The sequence below is a fragment of the Moschus berezovskii genome, chromosome 15 (assembly GCF_049115385.1).
Source record: "Moschus berezovskii isolate FMDL1 chromosome 15, NW_MosBer_1.0, whole genome shotgun sequence".
Lineage (NCBI taxonomy): Eukaryota > Metazoa > Chordata > Mammalia > Artiodactyla > Moschidae > Moschus > Moschus berezovskii.
Window position 1 is genome coordinate 8,404,303 of NC_142474.1, and position 26,848 is coordinate 8,431,150.

The 26,848-nt window shown below is 49.3% G+C and overlaps 2 protein-coding genes and 1 non-coding gene across 14 annotated transcripts in view; 2 read left to right on the forward strand and 1 right to left on the reverse strand.

Annotated features, from left to right (window-relative positions):
* The window catches only part of SLC13A3 (solute carrier family 13 member 3), a 109,495-nt gene extending 101,250 nt beyond the window's left edge, over positions 1-8,245 (forward strand). For 7 of the 12 annotated variants that reach the window (XM_088843713.1, XM_088843712.1, XM_088843715.1 and 4 more), the window contains 3 exons: positions 3,707-3,868; positions 4,965-5,102; positions 6,310-8,239. In XM_088843713.1, the coding sequence (XP_088699839.1) occupies positions 3,707-3,868; positions 4,965-5,102; positions 6,310-6,486 (477 nt within the window). In that variant the 3' untranslated portion in view covers positions 6,487-8,239. Of the gene's footprint in view, positions 1-3,706; positions 3,869-4,964; positions 5,103-6,309 lie in introns of all 12 variants that reach the window. The other 5 variants (XM_088843721.1, XM_088843722.1, XM_088843724.1 and 2 more) reach the window with 4 other exon arrangements.
* TRNAR-CCU (transfer RNA arginine (anticodon CCU)) lies at positions 1,206-1,277 on the reverse strand. Its single transcript has one exon. It is a non-coding gene; the product is annotated as a tRNA-Arg (tRNA).
* A 5,332-nt stretch (positions 8,246-13,577) lies between the features above and the next one.
* On the forward strand, positions 13,578-21,393 carry OCSTAMP (osteoclast stimulatory transmembrane protein). Its single transcript, XM_055425978.2, has 3 exons — positions 13,578-13,708; positions 16,602-17,607; positions 19,395-21,393. The coding sequence occupies exons 1-3, from the start codon at positions 13,665-13,667 to the stop codon at positions 19,758-19,760; spliced, it is 1,416 nt and encodes a 471-aa protein (XP_055281953.2). The 5' UTR covers positions 13,578-13,664; the 3' UTR covers positions 19,761-21,393.
* Positions 21,394-26,848: the final 5,455 nt, after the last annotated feature.

Consider the following 26,848-nt stretch of genomic DNA (forward strand, 5'->3'; position numbering starts at 1 on the left):
GAATCCCATGGACAGAAGAGGCTGGCGGGCTACAGTCCATGGGGTCACAAACAGTTGGAACAACTGGGCACACACACACCCACATCACCACTCCTTCGTGGAGTTCTGAGGATTAATAAATTAATGTTAGCAAAGTACTGAGGAGCGTTCTCAGCATAGAAGAAGCACTGTATTAAGTGTTTGTTAAATTAAATAAGTAATAGTAAGCCCTGTTTGGTACTTATTATATATAGGAATTGTTTTTACCTCTACTTTGGAGAAAGCAAGGAACAGAGACGTTCGTTAATTTGCCCGATGCCACACAGCCTGTAAGCAGTGCGGTGGTTTGAACGCTCATGCACGTTCATGGAGACTCTTCTTCTTTCCTTTAATCAAGTTCGCTGGCTCTCTCCACTTAAGAATTCAATGTTTTAGTATCAGTCTTTTGTAAAATATTTATTCTGTTTATTTAATTTGGCTGCACTGGGTTTTAGTTGTGCATACAGGGTCTTTAGCTGCATCTTAACTGCAGGACCAGCAGGGAAGTCCCGACCTGAGAATTCTTACATCGAGTTGTGCACACACAGCTGAGCCTACTGTCTTTATGAGGCCTTTAAAGAGATTTTTCAAGGGTTTTCTATGGAGATTTCAACCTGAAACATTTCACTTCTACCATAACACCCTCCTTTAAGATCTGGTCCTTCTGTATATCAGCGAAATCAGGAAGAAAGGACCTCGTGGAAGTGAGAAAGGAGGAGAAAGAGGCCATCGTCCTGCCAGCTCCACCTTCCCCTCTCATGCTGCATCACAGGCCTCAGGCACCTCTTGGCATCCCTGGGGGCTGTAAGGAAGTTTGACAACTACTCAAGGCAGTTTCTTGAGTGTCCCACCACTGCTGGTATCTCGTGACTTGATGCCACTAATGGCCAATGGCATGTTTGGGGAATTACCTGGTACCCAAGCATTTTTATAAGACCCTTAGAGATTAGTTCCTTTTTTCCCAACCATAACCCCCTGAAGTGAAAGTTGTTCAGTCGTGTCCCACTCTTTGTGACCCCATGGACTGTATAGTCCATGGAATTCTCCAGGCCAGAATACTGGAGTGGGTAGCCTTTCCCTTCTCCAGGGGATCTTCCCAACCCAGGAGTCAAACCCAGGTCTCCCACATTGCAGGCAGATTCTTTACCAACTGAGCCACAAGGGAAGCCCAAATGTGGAAGAGCAGCTGCCCAACGTGGGCTCGAACCCACAACGCTGGGATTAGGCGTCCCACGCTCTACCAGCTGAACTAGCCGGGCAGCTCTGTAACCCCCGAGGATGAGCACCATCGCATCTCAGGTTACGGATGAGGAACTGAGGCACAGAAAGTTTAAGTTACTCGCCGAGGAAGACGCAGCCAGGATGGACGAAGGTGGGGGAACAAGCCTGATCTGATCCCAAAGCCCTTTCTCCTCACCTCCTGGGCATGCCGCCTCTGCCCTTGCGAGTTGCTGGAGTCCCTGGGAAAACCTTGTGGCTGTGTGTTTCCATGGAAACAGAGCTTCTGATTCCTAAGGGAACAGGAAAGGGCAGGTGAAGCCCCTTGAGACCCCCGAGAGCAGCTGGGGGATCTCCACTCTTGAGAAGCTGCCAGACCTCCCTCCGGCTACGGAAACTGTGCCAAGGCCTGAGTGGCCGTGGGGAGGTTGGCTGGAAGCCTGGCACCCAGAGGCCCAGCTTCAGGGAAGCTCTTGGCTCCTCATTCATCCAAGTCATTAATATTCCCTCTCCAGCCCTTCTCCATTTAATTACACACACTGCTGTCGGTCTCTTTGCCAGAGCCATGGCCTCTGAGAAAAACTAGTGGCCGCATTTTCCCCTGCAGAGTTCCTTGTGCCAGAGGAGGGGCTGGGGTCTGGACTCTGCCATACACTGTAATCTCTGGGTTATCAAACTGCGAATATGAAAGAAGCACCTTACTTTTTATAAGGTCTCTTCAAGGGAGAACTATCTTTAAGCATTTATTATTCATTCCTTGAAGGTAAATTTTAAGTCATGGTGTAGGGACAAATGAAATAATTTATTTTATTTGTGTCAAAACAGTATACTGTATTCTAGAATCCACTATGAAAGCCTAGTTTTGGATAAACAGCAGATTTTCTATTCAACACAAAAGAAGTGCATACATGTTCTCTGATAAACCGAAGTGTGTTAGTACCAAAAGATATTGCACTGATAAAAGGGCTGTAGTAGACATACACTAGGCTAAATGTTAGGGGTCTAACCCAACCCTGGCCTTGATCCGCTCCTAAGCCTACAACTGCTTTATCTTTGTCAAGAAAACGGTGGCGCCACTGTGGCCTTATTGCTATATTGCCGCGTGACACCACCAGGGGGCAGCATCGAGCACAATTTTACGTCCGTTTTCCCGCTTTGGGGACTTAAGGAATATGCATTGGATTCTGGGTTATTAAGGATACATTTGAAGCCTGGAATGCAGAAGCGGGAGAGTATCATTATTAAATACCCACAAGTAGAGAAACTCCTGGAGAAGTCAGCAGAGAGAGAGAGCTTGGAGATAATTCTGCAGCGTTGATGCAGTTGGAGTCTGGAGTCAGAGAGGGGACAATCGACCTTGTCTTTACTGCCCTGGAGAACTGTGGTCAGCTCTGGGCAGTGCCCTTCATTAAGAGGTGCAGTGACAGTCTGGTGTGTCCCCTGGAAAGTACGTGGTGACAGGGCGCTTTGCAGGAGAATGTTAGTATACTGACTCCATGGCCTTGAGTGCAAAATACACTCAAAATATACCCCAAAAAAGTATTTTGGGGACACTGAGCAAGTCACAAAAACTTCACCCAGTTAGGATTCCTTCTCTGTAACAGGGAAAGAATGTTTGCTTTGCTGAATGGTTGGTGATTCTTATGCTAATGAATAATAATACAAATAATAATAGTAGTGTTTGTGTACCATCATTGTCATAATCATCATAAATATCTTTATTGTTGGTAATCCTATTCATTGTGCTGGGCTTCACTGGTGGCTCAGTGATAAAGAAGGTGCCTGCAATGGGTTCAGTCTCTGAGTTGAGGAGATCCCCTGGAGAAGGAAATGGCAACCTGCTCCAGTTTTCTTGCCTGGAGAATCCCATGGACAGAGGAGCCTGATGGGCTACAGTCTGGGGTTGAGAAGAGTCAGACATGACTTAGCAACTGAGCACTCACACTTGCATTGTGTTGTATTTGACCTCTAGCTGATGCATGTTTTCTACTATATATGATATATATATCATATTATATATTTACTATCTACTGATACATAATAATTATAAAATTTAATAATGAATATTTTGTATAAATATGTTAATATTTTTGGAAGTGATAGCTATCATTGGAGGAATGAGAAGATTTAACATGGAGGTTCCTTTGCCCCTCTCCCACTCAAATTAAGGCTGCCTGAACCAAACGAACTACTGGGGGAACCACATGGATTATTTGAAGGATCCAGGGGTTTGGGCCCTGGGCCTGTGGAGTATGGCACAGAGAGCAGCTCGGGAAGCAGAGAGGCTGATTGAATATGTGACCTTGGGCAGGTGACCTACCCTCTCTGAACCTCAGTCAACCTGTGTGTGAAAGAGTGTAGTTGTCATCGCTGTAGCCAATCCTAACCCCTCCCACTTGGCCCAGGCTTGGGGGTGGCAGCCTGCGGTGGGCTGGGTGTGAAGAGGCGCTCTTGCTTCCTCCCTCCGCAGGAGTCGGGGCTGTCGGCATGGATCGGCGGGCAGCTGCACCCCCTGGAGAACGTGCCCCCAGTGCTGGCCGTGCTGCTCATCACCGTGGTGGTCGCCTTCTTCACCGAGTTCGCCAGCAACACGGCCACGATCATCATCTTTCTGCCCGTCCTGGCGGAGCTGGTGAGGGTCCTTACAGGGTCCTGGGATGGGAGGGCAACATCCCTCCACAACACAGGTTCACCAGTCTCTTCCTTGATCCTGGGAGCTCCACGGGGGGGGCCACAATTGTCATCATTCTCACCCAAAATGCGTAAAAGTGTCAGACTGTGATTTTTTTTTAAATATTGTCTTTTTTTCCCCTAAGAAATGCATAAACAGTAAATATTTTCAAAGCACACCAGAGGGCCTTCTTTGGGAAAAGCAACCCGTGGTGACATAAAGAGTTTTCTAGGAAAATAGAAATGACCAAATATGGACTAAGAAGAAGTAGAAAATCTGAGTAGACAGATAACCATAGCAGAAATTCTAACCGTAGGCAAATCTCTAGCTTCCCTTTAAAACAGGGTTTCTCAGCACTATGGACATTTGGGGCCAGAGAATTCTGTTATGTGAAGCTCTCTGCATTGTAGGATGTTTAGCAGTGTCCCTGCTCTCTACCTACTTGTTTGGACCATTTGAGAAGGACCAGACAGAGGGCATGAGGTTTTAGAATTGTGATTCTCAATATATGATCCCAGCACATTTTCAAAATTCTCAAAATGTGGACCAGCAACGTCAGCATCATCTGGGATCTTGTCAGAAATGCAAATTCTTGCCGCCACCCTCCCACCCCTGCAACAAACCCCACACCTGCTGACTCAGCAACTCTGCGAGAGATGGGGCCACCAGCCCTGCAGGTGACTCTGATGTGCACTCCAGTCGGAGAGGGAGCGTTCTGGAATAATTTCCCCTGCCCGTCCTCCCTGATAAGCCTACGCGCAGCCTTGGGACGTTGCTAACCTGGGAACGTTCTCTCCTGCCCCCCTCTGCATGGTTCTCTTCTTGTCTGTGTGTCTCCTTTGGCCTGGGTGTCTGTATTTCTGGCGGCATTTCTCCCTGTGTGTCTTTAAATTCATCTTCTCGTTTGTTTCTCTGTTCTCTGTTACTCCGTGCATCTCTGGCTCTTTTCCTGTCTCTCCATCTGCCGCCGTGTCCCTCGCTTTCCTCCTGTCTCCACCTCCTGCGTGGTTTCTCTGGCTTTCTCTGTTTTGGTCTCGCCCCTGACTGCCGGGCCCAGGCCATCCGTCTGCGGGTGCACCCCCTGTATCTGATGATCCCTGGCACCGTCGGCTGCTCCTACGCCTTCATGCTCCCAGTATCGACGCCCCCTAACTCAATCGCCTTCGCCTCCGGACACTTGCTGGTGAAAGACATGGTGAGTCCAGGCATATTCTAGCAGAGGCCCCGAGAAGTGGCTGGACCAGGGGTGGGCAAGGAACCGAGGCAGGACTCCCGCTCTCCCCTGCCCCCCAATTCCTGAATAGGTCATTCTGAGCAGGACCTAAATTGATACTTCTAGCAAACACTCTGGAATGATTGCCTAGGTGATTTCAGGAAGCGCTGACTCGGCACTGCTTTCCAAAGTTTGCCTCGGAGATGAGAGCCTTCCCCCTCTCTCTGGGCCCCCCCGCCCCGTCTTCTGACTTGTTTGGCCAAGCCTCATGGCCCAGCAGCATCTCTAGGGGAGACGGGGCAGCGGACCACAGCAGGGACATAGGGGTGCACGTCAGTGCCCGGTCACCTGGAGAGGAGACAGAAGCCGAGAACGGTGGTGGGGGGAATCCCAGCTTTTAGCAAGGCTCTCCTCCCAGCTGAGCCTCTTCCTCGGCCTGCTTCCTACTGCCCTTCCCCCTCCACTGGCTGCCTCGGATGATTGCACCATGCAGTCCAGGGCCTGCAGACCCTAAACTGGTTCTACAGAGAAGAGTGATCTGCTCAACTAGTTCTTAGCCGATGTATGGTCTCCAGGCACAGAGACCCCGTCAGGACAAAGGGAGAGACAAGAGTGAGCGGCAGGAAGAGGCAGCAGGGACCTGGGGAGACAGACAATCATTCATTCGTTGGTTCGTTCACTGTCCGAGTGTTTGCTGAGCACATTCCGTGTTCCAGGCGCGGGGCTGGTGCTGGGTAGGGGAGACACAGGCCTGCCTCCAAGGAGATAGGAAATGCAATGCAGGGGGGATGTTTAATGATCAAAGTAGGTTGTTTTCAAGTTGCATGATGCTGGGTGAGCCCACTGCTCTGAGCCTCACTTTCCTCTTCTATAAAATGGGAAAAATAATAAGAACAACCCTAAAAGGGTTGCTTTCAGGGTAAATGACACAGCTCTATGACAAATGCATGGCACAATGCCTGGCACCTAGAAACCACTGAACGAAAGGGGACATTTTCAGCTCCTTGAGGGTCAGCCTAGGGCGTGTAAGGACGGAAGGGTCTTGGATATCAACCATCCTGGGTTTGTGCTCCTCTTCCAATTCTCCCCAGCTGTGCCATCTTGGGTGAAACACTTTCTGACTCTCAGTTTCCCCATCTGTATAATGGGCCTCAAGTAGAACCCTCCCTCACTCTGGGCTCCCTTGCAGGTGCGGACTGGACTCCTGATGAACCTGATGGGCGTCCTGCTGCTCAGCTTGGCCATGAATACTTGGGCACAGACCATCTTCCAGCTGGACACCTTCCCAGACTGGGCCAACCTCCACTTAGCCAACGTCACAGCACTGCCATCCAGTTTGGCTAACGGCACATATCGGACCCTCTGAGCCCCCCTCAGGAACTCTCTTCGGGCTGGGCCCTCCCAGGGGGGTTTCGCCATCCTCTGCTGCTGGGACCCCACAGGCTGATCAAGCAATTCTTCTCTGTGATCCAGTACACAGAAAGCAGGGGTGACTTCCAGTGGTCCAGCTGGGTCCACAGCCTCGTTATCTAGGATACCTTCTCGTCTCCCACACAGTTCAGGGAGCCGCTTCGTCCCAGTTCTGCTGCCTGAGAAACAAGCTCCTTTATCTCTGAGTTGATCTGTGGTTAGGATGTAAGAAACTCCAGTTTCAGCAACAGTAAGCCAGTGCGGAATGGCATTTGTCTTGAACAGCTGGGGCAGGAGGCACCGCTAGCATCCCTCACTGACGACGCGAGGTTACCATCTGGAGACAGCGTCCTGCCTTTAGGGGTCACCTTCCTTCCAGAGGCGGGGCTGCCGTGTCCCAGTCCAGCTGTTCCAGCTGTTCCAGCTGGTGTGCGCTCTGCTTGGTGGGGGCCCTTTCTCTGCCAGTTGCTTGAATATGCCCCTGCTGATACCCAGAAGCCAGGGTTATTTTCAGTCCCTGGAGACAGGGGGAGGGCCAGATGACATCCTGAGGACATGGGGACTGCACATTGCCTCTTTGCTGTTTCTCTGGGCTCCCGAGCACACAAGGGGGGGTTCTAGACCTTTCTTTCCAAGCTTTTTCAGATTTTCCTGATTAGTCTGAAGCAGTGTGGCCACAGTTCCAGGGTCAGGCCAAGTGTGGGCCATGGCTCCTCCAGCCAGGCGCCTCCCACAGGGGCCTTCGCGGCTGCCGGCTTCTTCTTGCTCCCGGCGCCACTCTTTGCCTCCCCGCCCCGATCCCAGGTGGTGAGCATGTGTGATTAGCAAGGGCCACGTTTTCCTGGGGAGAGAGAAGTCGACAGAGAAATCAAGGCCTTGTAAAACGTCCAGTGTCTTAGGCAGGGAAACCCTGTAACCCTCTTCTACAGACAAGGAGAACATCCCCTGAGCTGGGGGCTGGTGGGGCCCATCCTGAAGGATATGCTCCTTCCACGTTTCAAGCGGGAGCATCTCGGTGCCCCCCACCCCTGGGAACAGCACAGTTTGGATGCGACAGGCGCTCAAGAAGTGTCTGTGCAATCAGTGGCCGAGCGTCAGCCCAGCTGAGGGCCCAGGAAGCTCACGGCCCCTCTTCCTACGCCTCCGGGGGATGCAGTTCCCTGAGCAGCTTGGCTGCTCTTGTTCTTGGAACACAACACTTGAGTCATGGACGTTTCCCTGGGAGCTGCAGAGAGGAGGGAGAAGAAGCTCCCGTCTGTCCTGTAGGGGGTCCTTCAGGATTTAGTCACATTTACAGCCCACTGGGATTGGGGGGTGCCCTCCAATAGGATGGGGTGGGGGATGCCCTCCCATAGGAAGGGGTAGGGGAGAAGTTCATTCACAGAGAAATCGAAGGGGCTTATCACAGATGAATCATGATTTCAAATACTTCTGATTGAAAATGCTGTAAAATAAAGAATGTTAATCAACCCTGGGCCTGGAAATCATTTGCGTTGGTAGCCATAAAAGAGCTGCAAAGCCCCACACTCTGGAACTTGGGGTGTCACAGAATTGACCTCATGTCCTTACTGCTCTCCCTTCCCCACTCCGCTCTAGCCACACACTCCAGCTTTCCTGCCTCAGGGCCTTTACACGTGCTGTTCCCATTGCCTAGAACGCTTTGCTCCCAAATATATGCCTGTTTCCTCACTTTACTCAGGTCTCTGCTCAATGTCACCTCCCCAGAGAGGCTTCCTTCACCATCGGGCGTAAATATCACCTCATTACTTTTTAACCCCTTGTCCTGCAATAGTTTTCTTAGTATTTAGTCAGCACACTGTATTATTTATTTTCATCTTTATTAATTTTCTCACCCTCTAGAATACAAACCTATGAGAATGCAAGCTTTGTTTTGTTCAGCGCATTACATCCAATATTTAGAACAGTTTCTGGCACATAGTGGGTGCTCAGTAAATATCTGATAAATCTGTGCTAGAAATTATCACAAAACAATTTTGCTCTTTGACCCACGGTTTATTTGGCTTATTTCTTTATTCACTTATTCTTCCATTTATTCATCCAACAATATTTATTTAGAACCGATTTTATGCTAGTTCACTGTCCCTAGCCACATAGAACTTAACCCAGGAGACAGGCAGTAGACAGGTAAACAAATAATGTGACTCTGGGTGATAACATGGGCTAAGAGGAAAATGAACTGGTCAGTGTGACAAAACTACTCTGAGGCTATGTTAGCTGGGGTGGTCAGAGAGGACCTCTCTGAGGAGGCAGCACTGGACCAAGGCCAGTAGGAGTCAGCCATGTGCTCACCGTACTGTGGGAGGAAGGGGGATGGCAGGGGTGGTACAGAGTCATTAGAAATATAACAGTAACTCATCTGTAACACACAATTAATACCCAGAAGTCAAAAGAGACAAAAACAAAGCACTTGGTTACCCATGGTTACATAACAAATCAGCCCAAAGATCAGGGCCTAAAAATGCAACACATTTCTGCATTTAGTCAGAGTTCAGCAGGTATGGTTTTATCTCTGCTGTACATGGTGTGGGTGGGGCCACTCATCTGGGGGTTTTGCTGGAGATGGAATGTCCATGACCTCACCCCAAGGGTCATGTGGCTTCTCAGGAGTTCAGCCTGGACTGCTGTACATGACAGTGGACTTCTCAGAAGGCAAAAGCAGAAGCCACAAGGCCCCCTAAGGCCTGGGCTTGGGAGTCCAAAACATCAATTTTAATGCATTCTATAGTTCAAAGAAGGTCACAGGGTTAGCCTGGTGCAATGGGAGGTAAATAACTTCGCTCCTTGATGGGAGGCGTGTCACCCACAAACAGGGGAGAAGATGGCTGGCCACCAACTTTGGAAGCCTTCCATCATGGCACTCAAGAGAAAACTGAGTGAAAGATACAAATATGCCGTTCTGAAAAGGGATGTGAAAGTGGCCAGCAGGTTTCTAAAGAGAGGCTCAAATAGCTTGTAATCAGGTACGTGCGAGTTAAACCAAGACTCAACAGTGCACCCATTAGACTAGCAAAAACTAGAAGAGCAGACAGTGAGTGGTGGTGAAATGGGAAGACACAGAAACCGTCATATTCTGCTGGCAAGACAGCGAACTATCATTGTCGTCCTGGCAAGCACCTTGGCAGTAATCAGGAAGATCCACTATTGGCATTCCCTGTGGCCCATCCTATCCTTGGGCTTATATCCCAGCAAAATTGCCCCCTGGATCCCTGAAGAGATAATATAGGAAGATGTTCATGCCAGTGTTTGAGGTACCAAGGAGCTGGAGGCCATCACTGGAGAATGGGGGATTATTTCACACCGTGGAAACATGGCCTCAGGTAGAAATGATGAAATCTGGAGTGATAGGAAATAGACAGATTTCAGCATGTACATCAGATGGAAGAGCAGAGCCATGTGGGCAGAGGAATGGAAACCCTGATGGGAAATGGAAGGAAGGGGAATAAAAATCATTGAGCAGGAGTTTAATGAACCGCACTGGATACCTGGTTCCACCCATATCATCTGTATGACCTTCAGCAGGTCCTTGACTGTTTGGATTTTGGTTTCCTCATCTGAGAAATGGGCATCATAGTCAGGGTCTCAAAAGGCGATGATAAACACATGAATTAGCTCACGTGAGGAGCTTTTAGTAGAAGGTCTGGTTGCAAGGTGTGAGTAGATGGTTGCTTATGGAAACCACAAGAGAAAGCATGGACCCTGGTGGTGACGGGAGGTAGGACCAGCCACGGAGAAGCACCTTCCAGCCCGGGGGCTCAAGGACAGATGCTTACCTGGAGCTGGAAACTTTAGTCCAGGGACATATCCAGTCCTTGGTAACCCCATAGGGAGATAGCCACCCTGGATCTTCCTCCCCTTTCTCTCTCAGTTCTCCTGGGGCTCCCCAAACCAGCTGTATTGGTTGGGTTTTTCCAGAACCAACAAGATGCGTATATATGGAAAGAGTTGCAGTTCAAGTCTAAAGGGAGTCAGGGGATGTCAGTCTATTGTTCTATTCAGGCCTTCAACTGATTGGATGAGGCCCACCACACAAGGTAGAGCAATCGGCTCTATTCAAACTCCATTGATTTAAATCTAAAATCTCATCTGGAAACACTTTCACAGAAAGACCTGGAATAATATTTGACCAAATATCTGGATACTATGGCCCAGCCAAGTTGACACATAAAATTTACCATCACACCAACAGAAGCCAGAATGCAAGGGGATCTTTTGGTGCACCTCATCCAGGTCCTCAATACTTTTTTATATTGATGACATGTTGAAAGGATAATACTTTGAATGTAGTAGGTTGGATAAAATATTTTATTAATTTCAGCTTTGTATGACTATTAGAAATATTTTAATTATGTATGTGACTCACATCATTTCTCTTGGCTAGTGCGGCCTACTTGATAAGAATCTAGCCACCTCTCTACCTTCTCAAGCCAACGGGATGGATGGTGGCAACATACTATACCCGCAAGCTATAAAACTCTAATGACTCTGATATTCTATGGACTTCTGATTATGATTCTAGATCTGAACACTTACCACTTCCTCTTTCTATTCTGTCTTATGGCTCTGAATCTTCTACCCAGAAATTCCCCTCAACAAAGTTCATTCTTATTTTTGATGATTCAGACACTCCTTCCGGATGTTGTGGGCCTGAACTCAGACCAGCACTTATACAGGCAGAATTGACTGCCTACATTTGCTGAAAAAAGCCAAAAATATCTGCCCCTTCCCCCCGTTTGCTCCCATCCTCCCAGATTTTATGCATCCACTAGAGGCCCTGGAGAGATGACCAATATGGTTCCTAACCAATCAGCTCCTTGATGCCAGTGTGAGAACTAAGCAAATGACAGTGTCTTCCCAAGACTCTCCTTTCCAACCGCCACAAGGATCTGAAGTTTCCTTTGTGATGAGGCCCAGGCCAGGGCTCTGGTCCAGTGGGCATCGCAGAGGCCTGTACAATCTGATATGAGAAGCCTGGGGCTCACTCAGGCCAATCTGTCAGCCCAGGTTGGAAGGAACAGGCCTGGAAAGTTTATATATTCTTTACTGGATCCCGTACACACATTATCACATTGAATTCTCAACCCTAAGAAGTAGGTACTAGTATTCTCTTCATAGCAGAATATATTAAAGTTCAGAGAGGGCTAGTGTCTTTCCCAAGGTCATACAGCACGCTAAGTGGCACAGCTGGCATTTCAGTACAGGTCTACGGCCTCAAGCCCAGGGCTCCTGCCACAGAGAAACAGCGAGACAGCCCCCTGCACCAGTCTATGGAGGTTTCCTGCACAGCCTGTGATCCAGTGGCCCTCACGCAGTCCCATAGACCTACCTAGATCAGCCTGCACATGGTCTTTCATTTAAAAAAAAATGCTAGCTTTTAAATTGGGGGACTTTCACATAAAAATGGGAACTAGTGGCATCTTTGGAAAAACTAGCCTCTCTGGTAACGTTGGGCCTCATTTTCAAGGGGCTTCAAGGGGGCAGAGTAGAAGTTAGGCTTTTCGAAGGGTCTCCATGTGGCAGCTCACCACTCCTTCCATCTGGCTCACCCTGCTCCTTACCTTGCAGGTGCCTGCATTTCCTGCTCTTGACCTACTCTGGGTCCCCAGTTCTTGGCAGACTTGACAGTGGCCCAGCTTCCTAGGTTGTGATCCGGGAAGGGTGTTAGGCCCTCTGAGAGCTACAAGTGTCTCATCCCAATTGTGTGACTATGAGAATGTCACTTCCCGTATCTGAGCCGTGGGACACCCTCCCTCAGGCCTAAGCAAGTGACCCAGCCGATGTCCTTAGAAGGGAAATGACAGGAAGTCTGGAATATTGCCTAGGTGTGCCCCCTGCACCAGTCTGTCCTTCAGGGTGGGGGGCTGGGGGCTCAGGAGAGGCCTCCTGGAGCAGATGGTCCTGTTGGCAGTGATGGGCGCAAAGACCCTGGGTCGGGTGAGGGGCAGGGGAGGGCTTTCTCTCCCTGCTTTCCAGGGAGAGATTGGCTTTCAGAAAAGCCCAGAAGTGTACCTGCAGGGCAGTGACTGCAGTAGAGACCACACACAGGGAATTCATGCTGAATGCCTGCTCTTGCCAGGGTCAGATGCATCCCAAGGTCAATGTGAGTCTTGTGAATTCTTCCCTCCCCACCAGTAGGGCCCAGGGGCTGACCAGGACATTCTGGAAGAAGACTGATGACTATAAATTGTTCAGTTCAGTTCAGTCACTCAGTCATGTCCAACTCTTTGCGAACCCATGAACTGCAGCTATAAATTGTGGCTCTACCTATTACTAGCTGAGCAGCTGGGTTGAGGGACCTAAGTCTCTGGATCAGTTTTCTGAACTGAAGAATGGAAATAACAGCATTGTTGGGAGAAGCAATTCTGTGGGCACGAATAGAAGCTACTTAGAAGTCCGCCTCATCCTTAGCGAATTCTCAATAAACGCTAACTGTTCTTATATGCGCTCTCTTTTAAGAGGAGGAAACTGAGACGGAGAGGTGAGGTCACTTGCCCAAGGTCACACAGCTGGTTGCGGCGGGGGGGCGGTGGTGGCGGGACAGAGCTGTGATTCAAAGCCAGGTCCATGTTGGAATAAAGACAGGAAGAGAGCTGAGAGAGAGTCCAGAGCCACTGATTCAGAAAGAGTCATAGCAGAAGTCCAGTGGTCTACTGTGGGTTTCCACCCCCTAAGAGTTAGGGACCAGGCTCCTCTGGGGGCACATAACTGTGCAGGGGGGAGGGAAAGGAGAAGCTGAGCTGAGGTCTGTCCCCAGCACCAGCACCAATGAGCTGCATGGCTTCTCTGAGCCTCAGTTGCCTCTTCTGTGAAATGGGACTAATTCTACCTTCCTGATATCAGGTTTAGTAGTAGTGTTGCTTGTAAAAGACCATTTCTCTCCTCCCACACCTTCCACCAGCCCCTGCCGACCAGAAGAGGATGAGGCAGCTTGCCCAACCCCCTGGGAGGTGGACCCAGGGTGGGCGGGACCGGGCCCTCGGGAGCACTTGATTAAGGGCAGAAAAGCAGAAGTGACAGGGTTTCCCAAGTCCTGGAGGACGCAATTCCCCCCAGGTCGCCTCCACCTGCCATCGCTGCCTGAGCCCGCCTGCCCACATCTGCTGCTGTACAGGAAGCATGAGGCCCCCCGGGGGGACACTTGAACACCTCGTCAGGACTGGGTAGGTCTGGGGACTTTGGACACTGGGGTCCACAGGCGAGAAAACAGTGAACGAGCCTGATGGGTATGAGCCTAGGTCTCAAGGTCTGCCGTTCCCCGGCAGTGTGACCTCAGGGAAATCTTCACCTCTTTAAGCCTCACTTTCCTAAGCTGTGAAGTAATAATACAGTAATAATAATGTCTGTGAGACTGTTGTGAGAACTGAATGAGAAAATGCACACTTACTGCTTGCCATCATGATTGGCTCAGAGTAAACACCCGGTGAATGGTTCCTTATCATTTACAACATTCAACGCACACCGTGGTACACAATACGACTGAGAACCGGCTTTCCATTCCAATGTCATTCAAATTATTAGCTATCATTTTAACAGCTATCATGTTCTGAATATGAATTATACAATAGAAAGCTTAGTCCCAAATTAAAGTGCCATCAGGGGCTGGGAAGACTGTAATCCATCATCCCTGCCCTCAAGTGGGTCCTCAGTGCTGTCCAGCATGTATATAACTTCCCTAGTTCATTTCCTCGCTGACTCTCCTGGACAAATATTTTACACTTCTTGTCCATCTTCAAATTTCCATCGTCTCTGCCAGCATTCTCACCATCAATGCTGATCTGGCTTCCTGCTACCCTGAACAAACAGAAACAGACATGTAACAGTCTACAGATACTGACAGAGCACTCACTGTGCATCAGACACTATTCTAGGTACTTGGCGTACATCAGTGATCAGAAGAGACCAAGTCCCTATACTGGTGAAACTGATGCTCTCGTGATCGATCATGGCTGACAGGGTACTTGCTATGTGCCAGACACAAAATGACCCCGTGAGGTACCACTCCTGTTGTACCATTTTACAGATGAGAAAACTGAGGCATGTAGAAGTTAAGAAATTTACCCAAGGTCACACAGATGGTGAGTGGTGACGTGGGATTTGAACCCAAGCAGCCTGGAGGTCACACACTTAACCATTGCTCTGCTCTACGTGGACAGGATGATGCTGACACATATGCACTGACACCTGCCTGTCCATTCATCATCACCTGTACCCATTTTCTCTGCCAACCTACCTACTACTGAGGATGAATGGCCCCTGCTCCTTTCTAAGACCAGCCCTCGCTTCCATGCCCTGCCACCCACTGAAGGATATTACTCCAGGAACTCTCCCCTTCATCACTGTCTCCACTCGTGATTGGATCCTCCATCTGCCAACATGCTAGACTTTCTCCAACTTAAATGAACTTGGTCCCATTTCCCACCTCAGCTACCGTACCGTTTCTCAGCACCTTTACTGCACAAATGATCTGAAACTGCTGTCTGCACTTATGTCTCATGTTCTTCTCTGTCCAGTTTCCCATGGGTCCACTCTAGTTAGGTTTTGGCCAAACATGCCGCCAAGCTGCCCTTGTCCACATCACCAGTGACCTCCAGGTGGCTAAATCCAATGGTCATTGCTCAGCCCTCATCTTTCTTGACCCCCCAGCAGCACTTGGCACATTGGATCACTCGTTTCTTCTTGAAACACTTCCCTGACTTGGCTTCCCAAGCCCCACTTGGCCTGGTTCTGTCTCCTCTGCTCTCAGTCCCCTCCTCACCTCCCAGCCCATGAACTCTGGAGTGCCACGAGGGTCTGTCCTCGGAGCTCTCTCCTTCCTGGCTACATGCGGTCTTAAAGAATCTCATTTCCCCATCTTAAAAGACCATCTGTCAACCCATGACTCCCAACTTTCTATCTCCCGCCTGGTCTCTCCTCTGAATTCCAGACTGTGTTTTCAATCACACATGGCAGTTCCGCCAAATGGCTCAATCGGCGTCTCAGTTTCCCCTCTGCCCCTCCACTCAAGCCTGTTTCAACCACAGGTTTCCCATCTCAGGAAACACCACCTCAGGGCTTTCAGCTGATCAGGCACAAAACCTCCCTGTCACGCTGACTCCCCCGTTCTTTCTCTCCCACCCACAGCCAATCACTCTGCCAGTCATGTTGGTTCTTCCAACAAAACGTATCCAGAACCCGGCTCTCCTTACTATTCCTCTGCTGTCACGCTTCAATGGAAGCTCTACGAGGTCAGAAATTCTCCTGTTTTATTCATTCCTGTTTCTCCAATGACTAGCACATAGTAACTGCTTAACAAATGTTTGTCAAATGAACAAATAAGAGTATAATAGAGGAGAAATTTTCCTCAGATCAGCTGGTCCACTCTCCCCATCCTCTAAATTATAGAGGAGACACTGAGGTCTATAAAGAAGGAATGTCCGGGGTCACACAGTGAGCTGACCAAAACTATGAAGTCAAGTGAAATAGCACCTCTCCCTGGGACTTCCTTGATGGCTCAGATGGTAAAGAATCTGCGTGTAATATGGGAGACCTGGGCTCGATCCCTGGGTCAGGAAGATCCCCTGGAGAAGGGAATGGCTACCCACTTCAGTATTCTTGCCTGGAATTCCATAGACAGAGGAGCCTGGGGGGCTATACAGTCCACGGGGTTGCAAAGAACTGGACACGACTGAGTGACTAACACACCAGCACCGCTATTTCTCTCTGTGCATTTTCTCTTTCATCTGTGCTTCTCTCTCCGTGACTCTTTCATTCCCCTGCACCAGTTGCCCTCACAAGACATAAGAAGCCCAGATACACATCCGCAGGAATCTGGGTTGTTTTCCTGATAACTCAGTGAGAACAGTCCTGGGGAAGGCTCTGATTGGCTCAGCTTGTGTCATGTGGGTTTGCGGTGGTTTACTCTGATTGGCCCACCAATTGGGAGGTGTGCCCACTTCTGTAGCTAAGTGGGTGGAGCCTGTTAACAGTGGAAGAGTTTTTAGGACAGGACCACTGGGGAAACAGGCAACCCTCCAACCTTCCTCATAGAGGTTCCCCCGATTTGCCTTTGTGCAGGTGGAGATACTGGTACCGGGGGCTCCACAAGGCCCTTGCCCTGCTGCAGGCCACCTGGATTGCCTACTCCCAGCCCGTCCCAGCCAGCTGTGGCCAGCTGCTGACCCAGGTCCTCCTGTGTGGTTCCCTGGCCCTTGCTGCCGCGAGTCTGACCTACTGCTGGCTGGCGTCCTCACTGCTTTATCCTCTCGGGCCCTCGGCCGTGGTGGCCACTGTCTGCGGCCTCCTGGCCTTCCTGGGGCTGGTCCTGGTGCCCCCTGCCCGCTGCCTGTTTGCGCTCAGTGTGCCCACTCTGGGCACAGAGCAGGGCCGCCGGCTTCTCCTGTCCTGGAGCACAGCCACCCTGACCATGGCCGTGGTGCCCAACGTCTTGGCCAACATGCATGCCGCTGGGCAGGTGCTGAGGTGCGTCACGGAGGGCTCCTTGGAGAGTCTACTCAACACCACTCACCGGCTGCAGACAGCATCCCAGGCCCTGGGCACTGACGGCCAGGCGGGCAGCCAAGGCCTGACGCTCCAGGCCCAGGGCGACAGCGCCGCTGCCTTCCGGCTCCACATGCTCAGGGTCACCCAGCTGGTCCTGGAGGACTTCTCTGGCCTGGAGTCCTCGGTCCAAATGGTAGCACTGGGGACCCAGAGGGTGGTCACCGGGCTCTTTATGCTGGGCCTCCTGCTGGACTCGGCCTGGTACCTCCACCGCTACCTGACCAACCTGCAGTTTGATAACATCTATGCCACCCGGCAGCTGACTCAGCGGCTGGCAGAGGTCGGGGCCACCCACCTGACAGCCTTCCCTCCAGCCTGGCTGCTCTGGGCAGCCCGGCCGAGGCTGTCCCAGGCGGAACTGCTGAGTTGTCTGGTGAGGCTGGGGCTGTTCACCCTGCTCCTGATGGCCATGGCAGTGACGGTGGCCACGGACCACGTGGTCTTCCTCCTGGCACAAGCAGCCGTGGACTGGGCTCGGGAGCTGCCCGCTATGCCCGTCACGCTCACCATCAAGTACGATGTAAGTTCTGTGAATGGAAGGTGTGAACAGAGTCATTTCCCTCAGGGAAATTGCTGTTGTTTAGTCATTCAGTCGTGTCAGACTATTTGCAACCCTGTGGACTGTAGCCCCCCAGGCCCCTCTGTCCATGGGATTCTCCAGGCAAGAATACTGGAGTGGGTTGCCATTTCCTTCTCCAGGGATCTTCCTGACCCAGGGATCGCACCTGCATCTCCTGCATTGCAGACAGACTCTTTACTGTCTGAGCCATCAGGGAAGCCTAAGGGAAAGGATAGGGTTTGTTAAACCCTTGACTCGTAATGGAATTTTACTTGGGTGCAAGTCTTTGTCTTTGGATAAGCATGACATCCAGAGGCTTTGGCAGATGAATGCATTTAATTCTCAGGACAGACTAAGGCAGTGGGTTCTGTTTTCACCCCTTATCACTCTGGATACTGATACCCCGAGACATTCACAGTAACTTGCCACCCAAAATCACTCTTCACGTATGACAGCCTGTCCCAGCCTCATTTTCCTCATGTGTGCAAATCAGATCAATCCTCCTTACCCTACAAGAGTCCCGTGAGCCTTAAACAGTGGTGGTCTCCAGAAGTGTCTAATAGGCTCCATGCCACATAGGAGATGTTTAATAAATAGTGGCTATTATTAATAGCTCACATCTGTAGATAACAGACTAGAGGAGACCTTACCAATGGTCAAGATCAAGATTCCACCAACAATAGCCACAGGCCAATTCTGCCGGCTTGCTGTGTTTGTAAGTTGAGTTTTATTGGACTCAAATTAGCCATGTTCATGGATTGTCTATGCCTGCTCTACGAAGTTGAATATTTGCAAGAGGGATTGTATGATCTGCAAAGCCTGAAATATTTACTATTTTAATAGTGATACATAAAATGCCATCTATTTACTATTGGAAAAATTTACTATCTCATCTAGTTTTGTGATTTTTCAATCTTCTTTGGCCACAAATCTTTTTCTTTTTAATGGTGAGATCTTACACAGAAGTCCATTGTGTAAAACATGCCAAAGAGTATCAGACTCTGAGCTAATAAGATTAGTAGTTAATATTTATTGAGTACTTATTCTGTATGGACTTCCCAGGTGGCACTAGTGGTAAAGAACCCACCTGCCAATGCAGGAAACGTAAGAGACCTGAGTTTGATCCCTGGATCGGGAAGATCCCCTGGAGGAGGGCATGGCAACCCACTCCAGTATTCTTGCCTGGAAAATTCCATGGACAGAGGACCCTGGTGGTCTACAGTCCATGGGGTCACAAAAGAATCAGACATGACTGAGCATGCACATACGTATTAATAGAAGCAGGACATTGGGACCCACCCTGCTGGGACCAATCCCTTGGTGGGCTGCATGTAACTCTCAGTGTGACCTTAGGTTCCCATCTTTTAAATGAGGCTCTTGATAGAATCAACCTCATATAACTGTGTTTATTTGATGGATTAGAATGTCTGAAGTATTCACTGAGGGCTCAGAGGAGAGAAAAATGCCTGTAGGCATGAATTGGCTTTCTCTAAAGCATTCTCTGCAAAGAGAGTAATAATAATGATAAACAGCATTTGTCTGGTGCTTTTCATTCAGCAAAAAGCCTGTTTCCAATTCCTGACCTCATTCAGCCCTCCTCAAGCCCAGGAGGTAGGGGTTACTTCTGCACCCAGTTTGCAGACACGCGGGCAGGGAAAGTTGGACCCATCCAGCCCCAGAAGCATCTGTTTGTGGGGGAGGAAACAGCCAGGGTGTCTGCTGACTTGACCTTTCCCTCCTTTCTGAAGGCTGCGTACACCATCCTGGACTTCATCCCCTTCCTCTTCAACCAGCCACCTCTGGAGAACCCCTACCTCTCTGCCCACAACTCCTTCCAGTGGGAGCTGCACTTCACCGCCCCCAGCTGCCCGCTGCTGCCCGCCCAGCACCCGCATACAGCCATGCCCCTAGCTGCGGGAGCCCTGCAAATCGCGGCTTGCTCCACGGTCCTCCTGGAGACCTACGCCCGCCGCTTGCGGCACAAAATCGCTGCCTCCTTCTTCAGGACCCAGGAGGCCAGGAGGGTTGGCCACCTTCATGCCCGCCTCCAGCGAAGATATGACAGGCACCGAGGCCAGCCGGTGCAGCCGCAAGACGCTTCCTCCTGCTCCTGACCCCCAGGCCGGGCAGCAAGCGCCCAGCACAGGTAGACAGACCTGCTGGACGCCTAGAAGGACACGGAGCAGTGAGGCCGAGGGGAAGGAGCTTTGGCGTCATCCAGACCTGAGTTGTAACCTTGGTCCCTCTGCTGCCTCCCTGTGTAACCTCGGGTAGATTGCTTTCCCTCTCTGAGCCTTGGTTTCTATATCTGAATAAGGACTGCATAGCAACAATTAATGAGACCTGCTTTGCACATGGAAATGTAGTAAGGATGGAATGAGACAGTGGGCAGCAAAGGCCTGGATAAACAGAGGATGATGCAGTGCAGACAAGCTTCCTCTGGGCAAGTCGGGGGGCATCTGTCCAGGCTGCCCGCTGCATTGGCTGCTGTCCCCTGTAGATGGAGACTTTGCACCCTGATTGTGTCTGAAATGCCCCTGAAACTTCTCTATATGTTCCTGAATCCTCTGGACTTATTTATAGTCATTAAAAAAATTTTCTCGATTTTATAAATATATTATATTTATTAAATTCTAAATTAGATTATTATTCCTTTCCTTCTGGTTCCTTCAGGGGTTTCCAACCTAGGGTTCCCAAGTTTTGCAAATAAATGTACAGGATACCTGGTTCAATTTGAATTTCAGATAAACACCAATCTAGGTTTTGTATAAGTACATCCTGAAGATACTTACACAAGACCCATATTTGTTGTTTATCTGAAATTCAAATTGATGGGTAATCGTAGTTTACGGCCACTTCATCCCTATTGAAATTATAATACCATCGCAACTCCCTACCCTATGGGCTTGGTACTCCCTGTCTTTCCCTCTAGGTCATTTTCTGCCCTTCTCGTACCTGCTCTTTCCCAGGCATCTGACCTTTAGTGATTCTGTCACTCTTGTGCCACTCTGTCACTCCCTTGACCTCTGACCTCTGGTTGGACTCAGCCAATAGCATGTGCTGGCAGGAGGTCTAACATGGGAGGGGAGAGAGAGGTCAGGATGTTAGTCCAGGAGACCTCCTGGTAGAGGACCATGTTCTTTGCTCTGGGTGACCCGTGTCCCGTGGCTGCAGTTCCTGCTGCGTTCCCAGAGGTACCAATCTACCAGGTACAGGTCTTTGGGAGCATCCCCATCCTTCCCTTCACCAAGTCCCCTGCTCTGTGTCTTCATTAAACTCTTCTGAGTTATCCCTTTGAGATCTCTTTCCTGCCTGGGTTACAAATTCTTGACTAAGTCAGCCTCTCCCTTGCTTGCATGGGCTTAAGCTCCCCAGAGGCTGGTTTGCACCTCAAGGCGATGTTCTTGCTATTCCCACATCCTGGAACACTCTTCCTTCAAGCAAGGCCGGCTTCTTTGCATCATTGGGACATTAGTTCAAATATCACCTCCTCAGAGAAGCCTTCTCTGACTACTCTACCTAAAATTGTCCCATCCCACCTAGTTCTCCTCTATCACAGGAGTCAGCAAGCTCCAATCTGTGGGCCAGACCAGGCTTGTTTCCATGAAGAGACTTTTGATACACTTATTTAAAGTAGTTTCTGACTTCCTTTGCTATGATGGGAAATATGAGTAGTTCAGACATGGTATAGGAAATCTGAAGTATTTATCATCTGGCTCTTTAAATAAAGTGGTTGCTGACCCCTGATCTCTCATATCAAATTGGTCCATCATCTTTATACATAACTCTACCAATACCCTTCATTGTCTGACATATGCATTTGTATATTTAGCTCTCTCCTTTTGTTTGTTTACTCGATGGTGTGTTTCATGACATGCCCACAAGCATGCAGACTCCATGCTATCTGTCTGGTCTTCCACAGTTGTCCTAGCATCTCAAGCAGAAGCTGAGCAAGGGCTCAGTAACGATTACCTAAACAGCCAGATACCTGGCGGTAGAATGTTTTAAAATACTTGCTTATTCATTTATTTGGCTGCACTGGGTCTTAGTTGCACGCGGAGTTGAGGTATATGGGAGCTAGTTTCCTGCAGGGTTCGAAGCCTGGCCACCCGCCTTGGGAGCTCAGAGTCTTAGCCTCTGGGCCACCAGGGAAGTCCCAGGAGGTAGAATTGCATTCTCTCTTGTTTCAGCTCCTTCCTGAAGATTTGGGGCTTGCAGGAGGAAATGGTCAGAGACTGGAAGCAGGCTGAGTCTGTGGCCAAAGGGGAAGATGCTAAGCAGTAAGAACACATCCCAAGCCAAGTGTTTCCTCTTGAACAACCAGTGTGTTTGGGAGAATCGCATCAGACTCAAGCCATCAGTTTTGCGTGCCCAGGCCAGCTCCCTCATGACCAAACATATGGTAGACAGAAGAACGCCCCCCAAAGTGGTCCACGCCCTAATCCTCAAAACCTGTGAGTGCGTCACCTGACACAGCCAAAGGGGTTTTGCAGATGTGACCATCAAGGGTCTTGACATGGGGAGATTTTCCTGAAGTATCGTGTGCGGGGCAGGGCAATGTCATCACAATGTCCTTATAAGAGGGAGGAGGAAGGGCAGAGCTGGAAAGAGGGGACATGATGCCCAGAGCAGAGGTCTGGGCGATTCTGTTGTGAGGAAGGAGCTGTGAAGCAAGGAGTGTGGGCGGCCTGTCGTCCCAGGCTGGCAGAGCAGGAGAAAGCGGGGCCATGGGGTCCCCAGGGCCAAGCACTCCTCTCTCCCCTGATGCCCTCTGCTCCCCTCCAGATGCTGGCTAGAGTGGGTCTGGGGGCACGTATATCCTGATTAAGGACCGTAAAGCCGTGAGTTGTCTACTGTTGTTTATAACAACAAGGATTTAAAAAACAAAATAGGAGCTTGCAATCTTTTCATCATCACTCCTACACATCAAAAAAAGTTTTCTTGCTTCTGAGTCAGTTTCTAGGTCTTCCTTTGTGTGAAATCTGAGTAAATGGGTAGATAAGGTCACGTACACACTGCTATATTCAAAATGGATAACCAACTAGACTCTATTGCATTGAACGTGGGATTCTATTCAATGTTATGTGCCAACCTGGATGGGAGTGGGGTGTGGTTACATGTATATGCATGACTTCAAAGCTGGCTTAAAACTCACCATTCAAAAAACTAAGATCTTGGCATCCCCTCATGGCAAACAGATGGGGAAACAACAGAAACAGTGAGAGACTTTATTTTTTGGGCTGCAAAATCACTGCAGATGGTGACTGAAGCCATGAAATTAAAAGATGCTTGCTCCTTCGAAGAAAAACTGTGACCAACCTAGACAGCGAATTAAAAAGCAGAGACATCACTTTGCAAACAAAGGTCCATCTAGTCAAAGCTATGGTTTTTCCAGTGGTCATATATGGATGTGAGAGTTGGACCATAAAGAAAGCTGAGTCCTGAAGAATTTATGTTTTTGAACTGTGGTGTTGGAGAAGACTCTTGAGTGTTTCTTGGATTGCAAGGCGATGAAACCAGTCAATCGTAAAGGAAATCAGTCCTGAATATTCACTGGAAGGAGTGATGCTGAAGCTGAAACTCCAATACTTTGGCCCCCTGATGCAAAGAACTGACTCATTGGAAAAGACCCTGATGCTGGGAAAGATTGAAGGCAGGAGGAGAAGGGGACCACAGAGAAAGAAATGGTTGGATGGCATCACCGACTCAATGGACATGAGTTTGAGTAAACTCCAGGAGTTGGTGATGGACAGGGAGGCCTGGAGTGCTGCAGTCCATGGGGTCACAAAGAGTCAGACACGACTGAGTAACTGAACTGATCTGATACCCTAATACAAAATAAAAAGTTTGAAGTTTGAAAAAAAAAAGAAATATGAAACTAATTTGATCTGATGGGGAAACAGTGGAAACAGTGTCAGACTTTATTTTTTTGGGCTCCAAAATCACTGCGGATGCTGATTGCAGCCATGAAATTAAAGGACGCTTACTCCTTGGAAAGAAAGTTATGACCAACCTAGATAGTATATTAAAAAGCTGAGACATTACTTTGCCAACAAAGGTCCGTCTAGTCAAGGCTATGGTTTTTCCAGTGGTCATGTATGGATGTGAGAGTTGGACTGTGAAGAAAGCTGATCGCCAAAGAATTGATGCTTTTGAACTGTGGTGTTGGAGAAGACTCTTGAGAGTCCCTTGGACTGCAAGGGGATCCAACCAGTCCATTCTAAAGGAGATTAATCCTGAGTGTTCATTGGAAGGACTGATGCTAAAGCTGAAACTCCAATACTTTGGCCACCTCATGTGACGAGCTGACTCATTGGAAAAGACTCTGATGCTGGGAGGGATTGGGGGCGGGAGGAGAAGGGGACGACAGAGGATGAGATGGCTGGATGGCATCACTGACTCGGTGGACATGAGTTTGAGTGAACTCCGGAAGTTGGTGATGGACAGGGAGGCCCGGCGTGCTGTGATTCATGGGGTCGAAAAGAGTCGGACACGACTGAGCGACTGAACTGAACTGAACTGAACTCAATGTGACCTGAACTGGGTGCCCTCTCAGTTAGGGTTTGATTACAGATTAAAGATTACAGATTAAAGACCAACCTTGATAGTATATTAAAAAGCAGAGACATTACTTTGCCATCAAAGGTCCGCCTAGTCAAGGCTATGGTTTTTCCCGTGGTCATGTATGGATGTGAGAGTTGGACTGTGAAGAAAGCTGAGTGCCGAAGAACTGATGCTTTTGAACTGTGGTGTTGGAGAAGACTCTTGAGAGTCCCTTGGACTGCAAGGGGATCCAACCAGTCCATTCTAAAGGAGATCAATCCTGGGTGTTCATTGGAAGGACTGATGCTAAAGCTGAAACTCCAATACTTTGGCTACCTCATGCGACGAGTTGACTCACTGGAAAAGACTCTGATGCTGGGAAAGGTTGGGGGCAGGAGGAGAAGGGGACGACAGAGAATGAGATGGCTGGATGGCATCACCGACTCTGTGGACATGAGTTTGAGTGAACTCTGGGAGTTGGTGATGGACAGGGAGGCCTGGTGTGCTGTGATTCATGGGGTCGCGGAGAGTCGGACACGACTGAGCGAATGAACTGAACTGAAGAGATTAAAGAAAATTCCTTAGATATTTTAAGCCAGGAGATATTTAACACAGGGAATGAGTCCTTACGAAAGGTTGGAAGTACTAGAGGAAAGGACTTCCAGGAATGAGGGTCCAGAGCTGCCTTAACCAGGGAACTTGGCTCTGGGATAATCAGGAAGGTAAGAAATCAGGAAGCACCATTCAAACTGCTGGCTCTCAGGATGCACTCTCTTAGCTGTGTCCACGGATGAGAATGATGCCTCTGTAACCAGAGCCAGGCTGCATGTGGGAGACTTGGCTCCCAAAAACATGGATGGCTAGGCTTGGCCTTTCAACCTCAAAAAACTAGTCCCCTAATACTGAGATCCCTGCACCTCCAGCAGGGCTACCTCAGGCGCACCTCTAGGGGAAGCGGTCCATAGCACAGGCCACGTGAATAATGCAGCCCCAGGTGAAGGGCTGAGTATCCCTACCTCGCATGGCCGTACACGGAGATTGGGCTTTCAGGACACTGCTTACCAACAGAAACAGAAGCAACCAAACTGCAACTCTACTTTCACCTCACGAATTGCACACGTGCATGCTAAGTGTATGCTAGATCGCCTCAGGGATGTCTGATTATGTGTGACCCCATGGACTCGGGCCCACCAGGTTCCACTGTCCATGGGATTCTCCAGGCAAGAATACTGGAGTGGGCTGCCATTTCCTCCTCCAGAGGATCTTCCTGACCCAGGGATCATACCCGTGTCTCTTACATCTCCTGCATTAGTGAGAGAACTCCAATCACACTGGAATCCAATCTGTAAGGGAGGTTGGGAAACAGATTTCAGTTTTGCAAAGACTGAAAAACTATACTTCGAGAAGACATACCAAAATAATGACTTTGAAACTTTTTTGACCTCAACCCACGCAGGCAATACCTGTTTCTTTGCAACTACACACACACACACACACACACACATGCAACTACACACACACACAAACTGAAATAAACGTTTAATGAAAAACAGTTTTTAAAAATTACCTATTCATTTGTTTGTCTGTGCCGGGTCTTAGTTGCGGCATGTGGGATCTTCCTTGTGTCGTACAGGGTCTTTGGTTGTGGTGCATGGACTCATTCATCTCACGCAGGCTCCAGAGCTCGCAGCCTCAGTATTTGCCCACGAGGACATGGCTGCTCCACAGCACATGGGATCTTAGTTCCCTGACCAGGGATCAAGCCTGTATCCCCTGCACTGGAAGGCAGATTCTTAGCCACTGGATCCCTAGGGAAGACCCCACATTTAGTCTTAATTTGGGCAATGCACTTTGATGTTTTCTATCCTGTCCTATTCTGTCCTAGTCCGTGTAATCATATCTGATTCTTTCTATTCTAGCGCAGTCTATCTATTCCATTCTGGTCTACTCTACTCCACTGATAAGGTTTTATCCAATTGAAAACCCCATTGAAAACGAGGGTTGATTGGATATTAGGAAGAAGAATGGATTGGGTATCATATTTGCCCTAGAGGTGGATACTTTTGAGATGGGAGGCAGGCAGGGTAGAAATAAGAGGAAAAGAGAAAATATTCATAACGTTGCTGCATGGAAGATGAAATACTGAGACATAGGGATGAGAAAAGGGGATTTTTAAAACAGTTTTGTGGTGTATCCCCTTGGGGTTTTCTCCAGAAACTCCGCTGAAAATAAAATTACTTTCCCTTTCACTCTGTTGCTACCAAAGTGTTTATTTGAGCGCCGGGACTCACGGCGAGCCCAGTGGCCCGGGCTCCCTGTGCCACATGTCATCACAGGGGGAGGACACACGGGTGGCGCTTCAAGCCGGCGTGTCTGATCCATCCTTTAATGGAACTGACGTCCAAAGACACATCCCGGAGGTTGGGTTTTCACAAGGATGGAGAACAGAAATCCTACCATCCGCCCCTTGCACCCACAGCTCTGGGGTATTTTTAGGCTGTGAGTCAGCAATTGCGCTAAGCTGGCCAAGCTCCAGCCACTCTTCCACCCACTCCCCAAAGGCGTTTGTCCTCATCCCCGAGGAGCACGCTGGTCCCCCAAGACACCCAGCCCCCATCACATCTCCCGTTCCCACAAAGCTGCCTTGTCATTTGCGTGG

Excerpts from the sequence above, each read along its gene's own strand:
- OCSTAMP (XM_055425978.2), top strand. The coding sequence starts at position 13,665 with ATGAGGCCCCCCGGGGGGACACTTGAACACCTCGTCAGGACTGG. Across the intron at positions 13,709-16,601 it reads GAACACCTCGTCAGGACTGG|GTGGAGATACTGGTACCGGG; the intron begins GTAGGTCTGGGG and ends GCCTTTGTGCAG. Across the intron at positions 17,608-19,394 it reads CGCTCACCATCAAGTACGAT|GCTGCGTACACCATCCTGGA; the intron begins GTAAGTTCTGTG and ends TCCTTTCTGAAG.